The 13,779-nt window shown below is 45.8% G+C and overlaps 1 protein-coding gene across 12 annotated transcripts in view; it reads left to right on the plus strand.

Moving 5' to 3' along the window:
- Positions 1–13,779, plus strand: part of MTUS1 (microtubule associated scaffold protein 1) — a 125,209-nt gene that overhangs the window by 72,577 nt on the left and 38,853 nt on the right. For 11 of the 12 annotated variants that reach the window (XM_023505672.2, XM_003772809.4, XM_031942189.1 and 8 more), the window contains one exon: positions 820–870. In XM_023505672.2, the coding sequence (XP_023361440.1) occupies positions 820–870 (51 nt within the window). Of the gene's footprint in view, positions 1–819; positions 871–7,311; positions 8,014–13,779 lie in introns of those variants that run through there. The other variant, XM_031942195.1, reaches the window with a different exon arrangement.

Here is a 13,779-nt window from a genome sequence, read left to right on the forward strand (position 1 = left end):
ATAATAATAATAATAGCTTTTACACATGGCATTTCATTTGAATTCTTTTTTTATTGTATGTATTTTAAAAGTTTTATTCTGAGAAAGGGCTCCACAGGCTTCACTGATTAGCTACCCCAAGAGTCCAGGACACACACACACACACACACACACACACATATACACACACACACATACACACACACACTCTCACTCTCTCTCTCTCTCTCTCTCTCTCTCTCTCTCTCTCTCTCTCTCTCAGGGCCTGTGGCTCATATGGCCTCTTAGGGCCTTTCCACTGCTTGCTCTGTGATCCAATGATTCCATTTTCAGCACAGTGGTGCCGTTGTTTGGACACAAGGCTTCTGTCTATATTTTTGGATTCCCCTTGTCCCAAGGATGCTTTAAAGCATCTCCTCTAAGCTGACCACTAAGTAAGGCTTGGAGAAGGGATTTCTGACCTTGCCAGCTCTTGGGACAGCAGCAGGGAGTGTCTTGTCTGTCCTGAAGGTGAAGGACAGGGGCAGGTGCTATGGGATACCTCAGCCGGGGCTGGGCGGGAAGGCAGTTGGTGAGATTACATTTGTAGCCGTGGGTTAAGTAGATTAGCCCTTTTCCCCAGCCCTGCTGGATTAGCCCTTAGAAAAGGGGGAAGCTGGCGGCGCCCCACCTATCTGTCCATCCCTCTGTACTCCATGCTCCTGGTCATGCTCTCCCCCCAGACTCAGACTCACACCAGCCGCTGTCAGTGGAAAGCCCCCATTCTTGCTGTCCTTGGCTGCTGTATCTCATACAAATTCTGCAGGTATGCAGCTGATCTGTTTTTCTTGGTTTTTCCAGGTGCATCGAGGAAAAGTGTATCCCCCAGTCTGGTTGCGGTGCTTAGCACAGGTGAGTAACCACTTTTAAATTGTGAATTATGGGGATTGTTTGGGAGGAGAGATGTGTATTGGTGCTTCCTTCAGTACATCAGAGGGTGAAATGGATCTGGCTTTGCTGTATTCTTTGCCCATCTACTGGACTTTCCAAGCTCTCGGGCATCCTGTTCTGGCCTCCTATTGGCTTTGCTTTCCCATCAGCCTTCACACCAACATAAAGATGGGATGTAGGGTGGCCATTTCTGCTTCAGAAGCATCAGTGGTCCCTGTTTAGTTCTAGGACAAAAAACACACTCCTCTTTCTGGTAATAAACCTTTAAAGTCCTTCATAATCTTTCTCCTGTCTTTCTCCAGACAGATAGTCCATTTCCCAGCTCCAGTTACCCTGTTCTGGTCAGACTGGTCCACTTGCTCTTTGATGCTTTCCACCTCCCATCGCTAGTACTTTGCATAGGCTGTGCCTCACGCCAGGCAGGCTCTCCCTCTTTGCCATGAACTCTTAGAATTCCATTTCCTTCATCTGTATTTTCATCTGTATTTTCGCTTGTTTTGCTACCCCCCACGAAAATCTCATTGTATTTGCTTACCCATGTAACTCTCTTACTCCCCAGAAGGATGTAAGCTCCCTGAGATCAGGCTCTGGGACTTCCTGTGCTAGGAATACTGGGGATGCAATATTTTAGATTTGTTGAATTGAGTTGAAATGGATGGGAAGAACTCTCAACCAGCATTATGTTCTCAGCTGATCTAATGGGGGACAGCCATAGGGATGGGCACTAATGAATGGTACCTGGCTTTAGACAAATTTGTAAAGTGCCAGGTCTGGTTCTGAATAAGATAAGGAGAAAACTCACCTGTGAGAGCTCAGAGTTCTAGGCCTAGGAAGGAGTCAAAGCTTCAGGAGAAAGGGGATGAGGGGGGTCCGGGCAAGTAGCAGGGTTTGAAAATGGGCAGAAAGTATAGAATAAGATTATGATAATGGGGAGGGGGGAGAGATAGTCTTGAAACTGTGGATGAGGTCTTAATTTTTGTGTGTGATGGCAGTATAAGTACATACTCACTCTCAAGAGAGTAACTCCTCATTAATGCCCAAGAGATATGAAATACAGCATCTATGTGACTCGGGGCAATCTAAAATTGGAGGAACAATATTAAGGAGAATAGTTGCTCTTTCCTTGACTTTTAGAAAAACTACAGTTCTTAGAATCTCTCTTTTTATAAATGTTTATTTTTTTAAAGGTTAAATAAAAATTTAAAAATTTTATTGATGCCTTTTTAAATATAGTCATTTTCAGGAATTCTTCCTCCTTCTTTCCTTCCCTCAGGCTTCCCCCTCCACTCCCTACTCACAATAAGCCATCTTTTTGTAACAAAGAAAACTAGCTAAGAAAAAACAGCCAGCCCAGCACTCTGAAAGGGTATGCATCATCCTCCCCTGTAGTGCTTCTCCCTCTCCATTTTTTTCAAAGAAATGAAGGGAGGCTTTATAAATGTTTCTGGGAAGAGAGATTTCTTTAGTTCTTAAAAAAGACAAAGACTATAGTTCCCAGTGTTAACTGTAAAATCACTCTCCCAACTGCCGGTGGAACTTCTAGGTGGGGACTCCAGAGGGCATTTACTACCTCTCTCCCAAGAGTCTGAGTAACTCTGAGGGATTAGGATTGGTTTCCTTATACTTTTGGTCCTGAGCCCTCACCAGTGTGCTCCCCAATGATTGCAACCAGACATACGTAGCTTTTAGGAAGGGGGATGATTTACCAAGATGGCATAGGGAGAAAAATACATAACATTTCCCAAAGCAGGATGTAGGGACCTAGGGAAATATTCTCCCATAGTCCCTCTGGGAAGAATGGGCTTGAGCTTAGAAAGTGTATGTGATAAGTGGTAACTTGAAGCTTCTGGAACCTTTTTTCCCCTTGTGCAGTTCTTATGGAGCTCTCCTTGAGTATATATTTGTAGTTGTTTCTGGGCTGAGACCCTTCCAGATTGATTAAGGTCTGTTCACATCTAGTTTCCGCCTTTAATTAATCCACCAGAGAGTTCTGAGTTTCGTTTTCACTAGTTGAGCCCTGTCATTGGTCATTCTGTAACTCAATCACAAGGGATCCTCATCTAATAAATGAAGCAGGACTTGGAATGAATTCCGTTAATCAGTATTGAGGGCTCTTCTCCCTCCCCCATGCCCTTAAGAAGGTTCTGAGTAAGGGAGTGGATGGATACTTTTGGATCATTTCTGCTGATCTGCTCGAAATAGGTGGCCCTCCTCATGTCCAGAGACAGCAATGGCCTGTCTTTGGACTGTTCCTTTTGAGCTGAATTTCCCCAAACTGTCCTTCAGCTAAGCAGAACCCGTCTCTGCGTGGCAAGGGCAGACAGCCTGGGGTGCAGTGAGGGCAGGTATTTTGAGCTTCTGACATCTGAGCTCGGGGCCAGCACGCTAAATAAAACTGGTGTTACTGTCGGCTGGCACTGTCCATGAGACCTGTCTCCCAGTGATACTATTTGGGAGCCATGGTGTGTCAGAAGCCAGGTGTGGCCCCCCAGGATTATCTGGTTAATGGGGGCAGCTCCCACAGATTCTCAGAGCAGGATTTTTCTAGGTAGAGATAAAGCTGGGGAGGGAATTATGGGCTAGCCGGCTTGATGTCTCCTCTGGCAGGCTGGTGAGCTGCTAGGGTTCTAGGATCTAAGGCGCAGGAGACCCTTCAGCCTTGTTGGGATTGGGCTGCCAAGGGTTCCGTCTGTTATCATCTGTGGCCCAAGTCTGCTGCAGTAAGTTGGGTGTGGGCCAAGTTCCCACTTCCTCTAGACAGAGCTTTTGTTTTCAATATGGCTAGTTCAGTCCCATTATTAGCACATTCCATTTATATCCTACAAGGTTATCATAGATGAACTTTTACTTGGTAGACTATAGGCTCTCTCTTTCCTCCTTTGGAAAATGGCAAGGAAATGAGGGACTAGGTTAGGGTTCTAGAATGAGAGCTTTTGATGTGACAGGAAAATCTCAGAAGTCAATCCAGTTCTACAGGAGAGGAAAACAATGCTCAGGGAAACTAAAGGATTTGCCCTAGCTGTATTACAAGTGGGATTTGAACTTGGCTCTCGTGAGCTAGCTCCGTGTCCCCAGCATCTCCCTACCTCCTCTTCAAAGGTCTCTCCTAGTTCTATAAGATTCAAGAGACATCTCTGGGGGCTGATGGAGGTATTTTTAAAAATACTGTATTCAGAGAGTTTGGTCCCCAGAGACCAAATTAACTTGGATAAGTATTTAAGCCCAATGGCCCAACTAAAGAGCTGTTTTCTGAGTTCACCTTTTGAAGCACTATATTCAGCCATCTTTCCTTCCCTTCCTCTCCTTATTTCCTCCTTTCCTTCTGCCTCCCCTTTCTCCTCTTTCATCTTCCCTATTCTGCCTCCTCCCTGATCTGAGTGTTCTCTACGTCACTAAAATTTCATCCTGAGCCTCAGTTGACCTAAGAGCAGGCCCAGTCTGCTGCAGTAGGGAAGGACAGAGAGGGGGCTCCCTGAAATGGGGGCTTTGGTGAGTGGGGATGAGGTTTATTTATACCATGAGGATGGTGCTGGATGTGGTGGAGCCTTAAATCTTCAGGAGTTAACATTTTAGCTTTGCTTGGGCTCCTTTTGGATTATCATACTGATACTATTGGTGAGAGACAAAACTGGAAAGAGGGGATTTCACATTCTATCAACTGGGGCCACTTGAGACACAAAGGATTCACAGTGTCTCCGAGTCCGGGGCCTCCCAGTTGAACTTTGGTCTTGACAGTGATGGGGAGGTCCTGAGTGCGGGGAACATACTTCTCAGAGGCATTCCTAGTGTGAGCCCTTCCTCCAGGGTCCAGGAGGTTAATGACTGAGGAAGAGGAACTAAGTTGGTCAATATTGACATTTTTTTCTTAAAGGAACAGAGTTGACAGGTGAGTGGAGCGGCAACAAAGGAGATGGCAGAGCAGGTTTTGCCATGTACTCAGAGGTTGGAAGAGCCAGGAGTTTATGGGATGGGCTAAGTGCCCATCCTAAGTACATGACTGGGAGGACCACGAGGGAGATCCCTAAAGCTTGCAGGAACATCCCCAGAGGGTTCAGCGTACGCTTGCAGACGTGTGGATTCAGATCTCTGCCTCCTTCAGAGAAAGGACATTCTGTATGTGATTCAGATCAGGCCATATACCCATGAAAGATGCTCAAGAATAGAAGTGTATGGCAGAAGGGGGAGAGAGAAGGGCGTGAGCTGAAGGAGGTGGAAGAAGAGGAATTAGGAAAAAGGCCAGAGAGGGAGTTTGAGGAGGGGAAATTTAGACAATGAGCTGAAGAAAATACTCACCAGAGACCTAGGGCAATGATGGAGCAAGTTCATCCAGGTTTGAGAGAGAGCTGACTGTCAAATGTTCAGTTGATCATTTACATCTCAGACACCATCACACTCCACAAATCGGGGCTTGATTCATGGTTTTGCTGATTGTCCAGACTTAGGAAAAAGATGGTTAGTGGTGGAGATTTGCTCAAGTCGCATCGCTAGTGAGCCTCAGAGCAGAGTTGAAATCCAAGACTTTTTCACTCCACCAGTTCCAACATTTATGTGTATGTGTGTAATATATATTTCATTAAATCAAAGCCCCCTGACTGATTCCAAACCCTCCATCCTTCAGGAACTGGCTCTGGCAGAGAAGACTTGTATTTATCTTCATCAGAGGCACACAGGTTAAAGAATAAATACATTTTTGACTGGTCGCTAAGTGCACATCATTCAAACAGACCGACGGGCAGGGCTAATGCTTTGCTTGCCCTCTTGTGCAGTCCGATGTGGCTGGGGAATCTGGCTGGCAGTCTTGGCTCCTTTCCTAAAGATCATGGCCTTTTCTAGATAATTTGACTAGTTCTGATCTGGTGCTAGAATCGGAGTAATTTATTTAAAAAAGGTGTTCATCCTTGTAATGCTCAAGTGCTTTTGTCTTTGTAAGACTTCAGGAGCTATTATTTGAACAAATATGTAATTCCCCTTATCCAATTTTGGAAAAGATGGCATTTATTGTCCAGTAAAAGCAAAGCCTCATCTCATTGACAAATCCCAAGTCAATTTGATTTATTTTTTTCACTGGTAAGTAAAATAAAGCCTTCCTCTGCTTCGCCTTCACTAAGAAACACTGAATTTGTAGTCTAATGCCAGTTCTGCCACTTTCTACCTCTGTGACCTTTGAGGAGCCCCTTCCCTGGGCTCGGAAGAAGAGGTTGGACTTGATAGCCTTTGCTGTCCCTTCCAGCAGTGCATGTGGTCCTTTGGTCATGAATGATCCAATTTCAGGGTTAATGAGCTCACTTTCTTTGCCCCCTTTTCCTCACACTGCCAGTGACTGCTTTCCCTATGCTTGGCTGCTTCCACCAGGTGGCAGATGGTGTTTGGGAAAGCCCAGGGATCTCCTGAAAAGTGCTTTCTTTTTTCCGTTTCTCCTGCACATGGGACTGTTGTAGCTGGCGTCTGTTCCCTCAAGAGGAGCCCCTTCTCTCTAGCATTGACGTTCTGAGCTTGTTGCTGCTGCCAGCCCAATAAGCAGGCTGTTTGTATTTGGTCCACAACAAACCCTTTCATCAAGACTGGTATAGGCATGGGATTGGCGTCCAAGGAGCCAAGACTTCTGTGAGGGTTAAGAACACTGGGTTTGGCATCTGTGGCCCTGGGTTCAAAGTCTGGGACTTCTTCTTGTTCCTCCTGTGTGACCCTGGCCCAGCCTGTGCCTGATTTTACACTTCCATCATCTGGAAAATGGGAGAATTGTCCTCTGTGGTTGTGGGGACCTTTTTCTGCTCTAGACCATTCTCTACTTTTAGCTCTTTCCTGTTGGCCATTCTTACTTATCAGGAACTCTTGCCCAGTACAGTGGATTGGATCAGAACACAGTCCCAGGCTTCATTTAGGTGCTGCCCTGTCAGCTGGGATCCAACTTAAAGATGGAAGAAATGGGCCAAAGAGAAGGGCTCTCTGAGGGAACTCTGCCAACAGGCAGGGAAGTGAAGACCATTGAGGTCTTTCCTTCCTTTCCTTCATCACTTCTCCTTTTAATCTTAGTGTCAAGGATGAGGAGGGCAGAAATAGATGATTTTTTTTTTTTTTTTGTCATGGGAACCTCAGGGCTAAGTGAGCATAGGACCTGGAATGTCTTGGGCCTTTAATGAATGAAAGATTTAATTGGCAGATCATGTTTGGCAGATTGATTCTCTCACGAACAGATGCTGTGTGTCTCGTGTGATTTTAAGCTTTGCCAGACATTGAGAGTGTGTAGACCATTCCTTGCTCTCTAGCTGTCATTGCAAAAACCCCATTTATTGCCCTTTTCTACCTCTAAGAGATGACAGGGTGAGATTCTGGGATGGAGGAAGCTTCCATCAGTTGTTTGTTGGATTTCTCAACATATCGATTTCTCAATACATGGATTTCTCAATACAATCCTGTAGCTGTTTCTGTATCATGTGGGCGCCATCAACTCCCAGGCCAGTGGCCCCCAGAGATCGGCAAACAGGCGTCCACTCAGTAGATTGTCCAGCAGCGGGACAGTCCTTTCGTGTGTCCAGGAAAGAAACATCTGGCTCCCGGAGGGCAGAAGTCCTTTTCTCTTCAGCAGTTCCCAAGCCTGGTGACAGGATCCGGGCCGTTATTGGCTGGTATTTATACACACAGCTGGTGTGACCACCCCTTTCCTCCTCCTCCTCCCCAAGAGCATCCCTAATGAGTCCCACAACAGAGCAGCCGTGCACAGTGTGATGTAACCCAGCGGTCGGGGGCCAAGCAGCCCAGAGGAGCCTGGAGTCAGGGAGCGAGGGTTGCGCCGGGGCAACATCTGGGGGAGAAAGTGACCGTCGGAAGCGTTGGGCCGTCTCGGGCGCTCCTGCCTGTGCTGTTCTGGTGCTCTCGCTCACTTGGTGCTTCCTAGCTCGCGTGGCCTTCTCCAGAGCCGGGCTCTCACAGGTGGCAGGGGATGATCCACTGGAGCTGCTTTTTGCCCACATCTTCCCGAAGACATGCTCCTGTTGCCCAAATTTTCCTTGTCCAATATGCACGTGCGGCTAACGGCCAAGGGCTTGCTCCGGAATCTCCGGCTCCCGTCGGGGTTCAGGAAGAGTGCGTTGATTTTCCATGAAGGTGGGTGCCTAGGAAGGGCTAGCTCTTGCTAGCTGTGGTTTGTGGGGTGGCTTGTGGAACCTGTCTCACTCTGAGCTAGGGACAGTGTGTTTCTTCATGAGACTGAGGCTTAGATAATTAGCTGGCTCAGAGCACTGCTCTCCTTGGCCAGGCAAGGGGGTCTGAGATGCTTTTTCCTGCTCCCCTTTCCCCCCCTCCCACTGGACCTCTTCCTTGCTGGCTAATCCTAGCTCCTTCCTCCTCCTCCTCCTCCTCCTCCTCTTTTTCCTCATGCTTCCTCAGAGATTCTGAGACTAGTATTGGTAGCCTGTTTTTTTTTTTGGCTCAGACGGAGGAGAGCTGGAGAATTCCTCCATCTGAGATGCCTTTTCTCCCTGGGGCTCAGCAGCGCTGGCCAGGGGAGGGAGTCTCTCAAAGAGAAGTCAGCCCCAGACTTGTGTATCGCAAAATTCTACTGCTTTCCATCTGTGTTCTATTTAATCTGTGCTGGAGACGGGATCAAATGTAATGTGTTTTGCAGACTACAGATTGCAAACAGAGCTCTTTGCTTAAAGACCCAGGGGCCCCATCCCCACATTCAAAATGGCTGGAATAACTGGGAAAGCAGAGGCGTCTCTTGCCGGTGTTTTGGGCTCACTTCTGATGGTCACAGCACTGCAGCCATGCAGACACACCGGAATCCTTCCTCTCCTCCTATGTACAGATCATCCCTCGGGCAGACTTTGTTTTTCTTACTGATCTCTGGCCCCAGGAGACGTTTCCGGCTTACGCTGCTGTGCTTCTGGAGCAGGCTTTTTTTTTTCTCTGGGCCTGCTTCTTCCCCTGCCGTCTCCTGACTTTCCCTGACCACTCCAAAGTTTGGCTCTGGTCCTGGGCCTCTTTTTGTCCTAACTTGGGCACAGATGTGTCACCCAGCTGACCTCCCTCATCTCTCCCTTATAGCCAGGTCGGCTTGCCTCTCCTGGCTTACAATGCAGGGCTGGGTTCACCTTGAGTGCCCATGTCCAAACTTTATGACCTTTTAATGTAGGGGATCACAGAAGCTGGCACTGAACCCCAGCAGTAGCAGCCTCATTTCCTTGGAATTCAAGCAGGACCAACTCCCTCCTTCCTTATTCCCTGGAAATGCCTCTGATTTCTTGGGTGTTTATAAACACATTGGGGAGGGGGGCTCTCGCTTGACTACAGCTGTGATGATCAGTTTTCTTAGATTTTGCCATCCCAGAGCTGAAAGAATGGGGTGTCCAGGATAGCCCAGGGGAAACATTTAGAGTTTGAGAGATGAAAGCCCTTTTCTGGGGTGCTACTTAAATTATCTGTGTGACCTTGGATGGAACTGGCCTCAGACCCCATTCAAATGGAGGCAGCTAGGATATAATACAAGGAGATCTGCATTGGGAGTCACAGGATCTGGGTTCAAATGATGGGAATGCCAGGAGAAGAACCATTCGATGTGGCCAAAAGGACTTTTCCTGACTTTCTGACTGGGGAGAAGCTTCCATTTCTGGAAGTAAGAAGGAAACCTTCCCAAGAAGCTTCCCAGCAGTAGCTTGGAAGGACTCTCCTAGCACTGGAGCTGGCCCCCAGCTGAGGCTTCTTAGGAGCTTCATCAGAGTTGTTCATTTCCTCACACCCCACTCCCCATCACCTTAAGGTGTAGCTGAGTGAGTCACTAAGAAGGGAACCTGGGCCCTTGCCCATCTAGCAGGGCAGGTGTGATATTTCTCTGCTTCCTGAGCTCCTGCTCCATTTGGAAACTGAGGGATCTGGCTCTGTGGAGAAAGTCTTCCAGAGATTTCCTGTCTGTAGGTCTTTTCTGACCCTGAAATGGCTAGGAATATTTTAACTCCCAGGTCAGCCGTACCAGTGTCCTAAATAGGACTTGTGGGACACAGATCTCTCTCTGGCTCTCAGAGGAGCATAGAGCTGGACTGGGAAAGATCTCAGAAGCCATCAAATTCTCCTTCTCCTTACACCAGTGCTGATGGGACCCCCACAATCCCCTTTTGCTTTCGACCACTTTCTGTTAGTCACTCACCAACTTCCCTACACAGTGATACTTGGACCCATATACCATTTTCCATTCCATTGGCCACGATTCTGGTTGGGTCCTCCACACTTCCCCCTGGATGCTGCTGATCGTTACGTTGGAAGGCAGAACAGGGAGGACAGAACATTTTTGAACTGGGCTAAGAAATCCTAGGCTGTGAGAGGGAATCCACCTCTTCTCCCCAGGGTTGGTGGTCTTGGTGTTAATAAGCCCTTTTTAAGTACATGCTCTAAGGTAGTCCCTGTGCTAGGGGTAGAGGGAAATCCTGTGGTTCTTGCTCTCTGTCCCCTCCTGTGTATATACGAGTCTATATACAATTAGGGGACATGATCTGGAGCAGCATCCAGGAGGAAACAGGAGGAGGCGGGCCAGAGAGATAGGAGAAGCTAGCAAAGGAGAGAGGGATCAATAATGTCAAAGACTGCAGAAAGAGATTGAGGGGGATGAGGATTGAGAAAAGTCAATGGATTTGTCAGTTGGTGCTTTGGAGAGGGCAGTTTCAGTGGCTTGAGGTGAGAAGCCAGAGTATAGGGGTTTTGAGGAGAGTCTTTTCTTGGGTTTGGGTTGGGAAGGGGAGGAGTGACAGCTGGGGTGAGATCCAGGGAAGGTCCATGAGGACCCTTCTTCAGCACTAGGTCCAAGGGTCAGAATCTGCATGTCCTGGGTTTGGTTCTGTTATGCTCCACTGGGCAGCTTCTCCCCCAGAGGGCCTTTTAAGCCCTGCCCACTTCATTGGGTCTCAAGTGACCTGCAGAGAGATATTTTCTTCCATTCAGAAAATACAAAGAGGGCTTGTGGAGGAGGGTAGAAGGAGATTGTCCCTTCACGAGGGGTCCTGTTTATTCCCTCAATGCCCTTACCCCTGTTCCCCTGGGATGTGAATGGCTGCTAATCTGCAGATCAGGGCCTTGGCAAAGGGCTGTCTATCCCTCCATACATCACCGAACCAATGGCACAACTTCTCCCACCTCAGTCCTCCCTGTGGTGACAGGGGAGGAAGCTTCTCCCAGGGTCGCTGCCTCCCCAGACAGATTGCAGCAAGCCAGGTGTGAGACTCCATGTGTCATCTCTGACCTAAATCTATAATAGAGCCAGGGCTCTCGTTGTGGGTCCCCTCTCCTCCTGGGGAGCCACATCAGCTTTCCCCTGACCGCTGGTCCTACCTGGAAGTATACAAGCACACGCACACACACACCTGTACTAGTTTCCTGATTTTTACAGTCGGGGAAGCTAAGGGTTAGGGAATTGAAGCTGATAGTTTACCATTGTACATTTATAAGTACCAGAGTCCAGAACTTGAACCCAGGCCATGGGACTTCAGGCCCAATGCCCCCCCTTTCCCTCCCAAATCCAAGCTTTTTCCAATTGGGAATCCCTGAGCCTAGCAGCCCCAGCTGGTCAGCAGCATGGGCGAAGGAGGATGAGAGCAAGGGTACTGGGGCAGAGAAGGTACCTTTATTCTGGCCAGCCCCTCTCCCTGGGCACCAGTATCAGCCAGGGATCAGGAGAGCATCCACCCATTGCCCCCTCTTTCTCCCTCCCCTTCCAGCTCAGCCTCAGAGACTAGCTTATTTTTGTGACAAACTTGAGAGAAATGAATGAAAGGGAACATGGTTATTGTTGTTGTGGCAGTCCAAACATGGTGCCTTACCAGAGTAACAGCCAGCAGGCGTGAGGAACCAAGCATGAATAAATAAAGTCTGAGTCTGTACCACCCTTCCTGGGAGAGCCTTGGGCATCAAAGGGCACACCCTCCGAAGTCTTTGTATAAGGTCATTGCTCACTCTGAGAGCTGGACAAAGCTGGGCTCTCTTGGGTGTGGGGCAGTGGAGAGAGGATTTAATTGGGGGCCAGGCAAACCTAAGTTCAAAATCCACCTTATAGCTTCTTAGTGGAGTTTCCTCATCTTTAAAATGGGTACAATAATAGCACTTATTTCACAGGATCAAACGGGGTAACACATTGTAAACTTTGAAATAATGTATAAATGTTAATGATTGTTATTACTTACTGCTCCCTGTATAATCAGGCTAAGTCCCTACCAGCTCCTATCCCGGACCTCAGTTTACTCATTTATAAAATCAGGAGATTAGACTAGGTGTCTACTGAGATCCCCTCCAACTTTAATTTGTAGCATATTTTTTTATTGTAGCATATTTCCATGCCTCAGGGGCATGAACCACACACACACACACAGTCACACACAAACACATTTTGCTGTAAATATTTTAGCATCTACATGTATCTTTCTGTCTTTGAATTCCTGCTATGCAGTGGGATCCCTGGGGCAAAAGGTGTGGATGTTTTTGTCTAGATTTTTATCATAAACTCCATGTTGTTTTTCAAAATCATTGAACCTGCTCAAAACTACAAAACTTTTGTGAGATATTTTAATTTATATTTCTCTTCTTTTTAGGAATTTGGAGCAATCTTTTACATTGTTAATAGTTTTTATTCTTTTGAAAACTTCATATCTTTTGGACATGTCTATTGGGTCTCTTGTTCTTAAATTTGTGTGACTTTCCAGCATATCTTAGCTATTAAAGCCTCATCAAAAATATTTGATAAGGAAATTTCTCTTTCCCATTAGCATCTTCCTTTCCTATCTTAGCTGCATAGATTTTGTTTTACACAAAAGCTTTTCCATTTTATGTCATCAGAAAACAATCTATTTTATCTTGTGATCACTTGAGCTGTGAAAGATATCTGATCTGATCATGTTTTCCTTTTCCTTCTTCAATAATGTAATGTCTAATATTCTGGTATGTATCTATTGGACTTATTGTAATATATATTGGTCTAAATCTAAATTCTGCCAAACTATTTTTTAGGTTTCCCATTTCCTACTAAAAGAGGGAGTTCTTCTCCCAAGTAATCTATATTCTTGAATTTGTCAAATACTTGATTATTGAACTTATTCATGACTGAGTCTACTCAGCTGATCTACTTTTGTATTTTTTTAAACCACTATCAGATAGTTTTGATGAACACTTTTGATGAATTATGATATAACTTAGGTTGGATCATTCTTATTTGTTTTATTATTTGAGTTCTAGAACTTTTCCCCCTCCAAATGATGTTGGTTTTTTAGTTTGGGGGGTTTGTTGTTGTTGCTGCTGTTGTTGTTTTGGTTTTGATTTTGCCCAGCTCAATAAAATTATTCCTTTGATAATTTGCTATTGCACTCAGTCTACACATTAACTTTAGGTAACTTCATCATTTTTATTCTATTGGTATAGCCCAACCATGAGCAATGAATATCACTCCACTTATGCATGCCATTTTATGTGTTTACAGTGTGTCATGTTTCTGTTTATATAAGTCTTGAGATTGATTCTCAGATATTTTATGTATTTTGTAAATATTTTGAATGGAATTTTCCTTTCTATTATTTTCTCTTCTAGTTTATTACTGCTACAAAGAAATGCTTTTGATTTTTGTGGATTTATTTTGTATCCAGCTATTGTACTAAAACTATCAATTTTCTCTCTTTAATTGTTCTTTGCAATTTTTAGTTAAACTATCATGTCTTCTGAAAATTGGAGACAATTGTGTTTCCTCTTTGCTACTCTTACCATTAATTTTTCCCCTCTGGTATTGTTATTCTGATTGACATTTCTAGAATTATGTTAATGTTAGCTTTAGTTTTTAGATACATGCTTTTATCATAGTAAAAATAGCTCTTCTTTGACTATGCTTTTTAGGGTTTTTAGCAT

The sequence above is a fragment of the Sarcophilus harrisii genome, chromosome 6, assembly GCF_902635505.1.
Source record: "Sarcophilus harrisii chromosome 6, mSarHar1.11, whole genome shotgun sequence".
NCBI classification, from domain to species: Eukaryota; Metazoa; Chordata; class Mammalia; order Dasyuromorphia; family Dasyuridae; genus Sarcophilus; species Sarcophilus harrisii.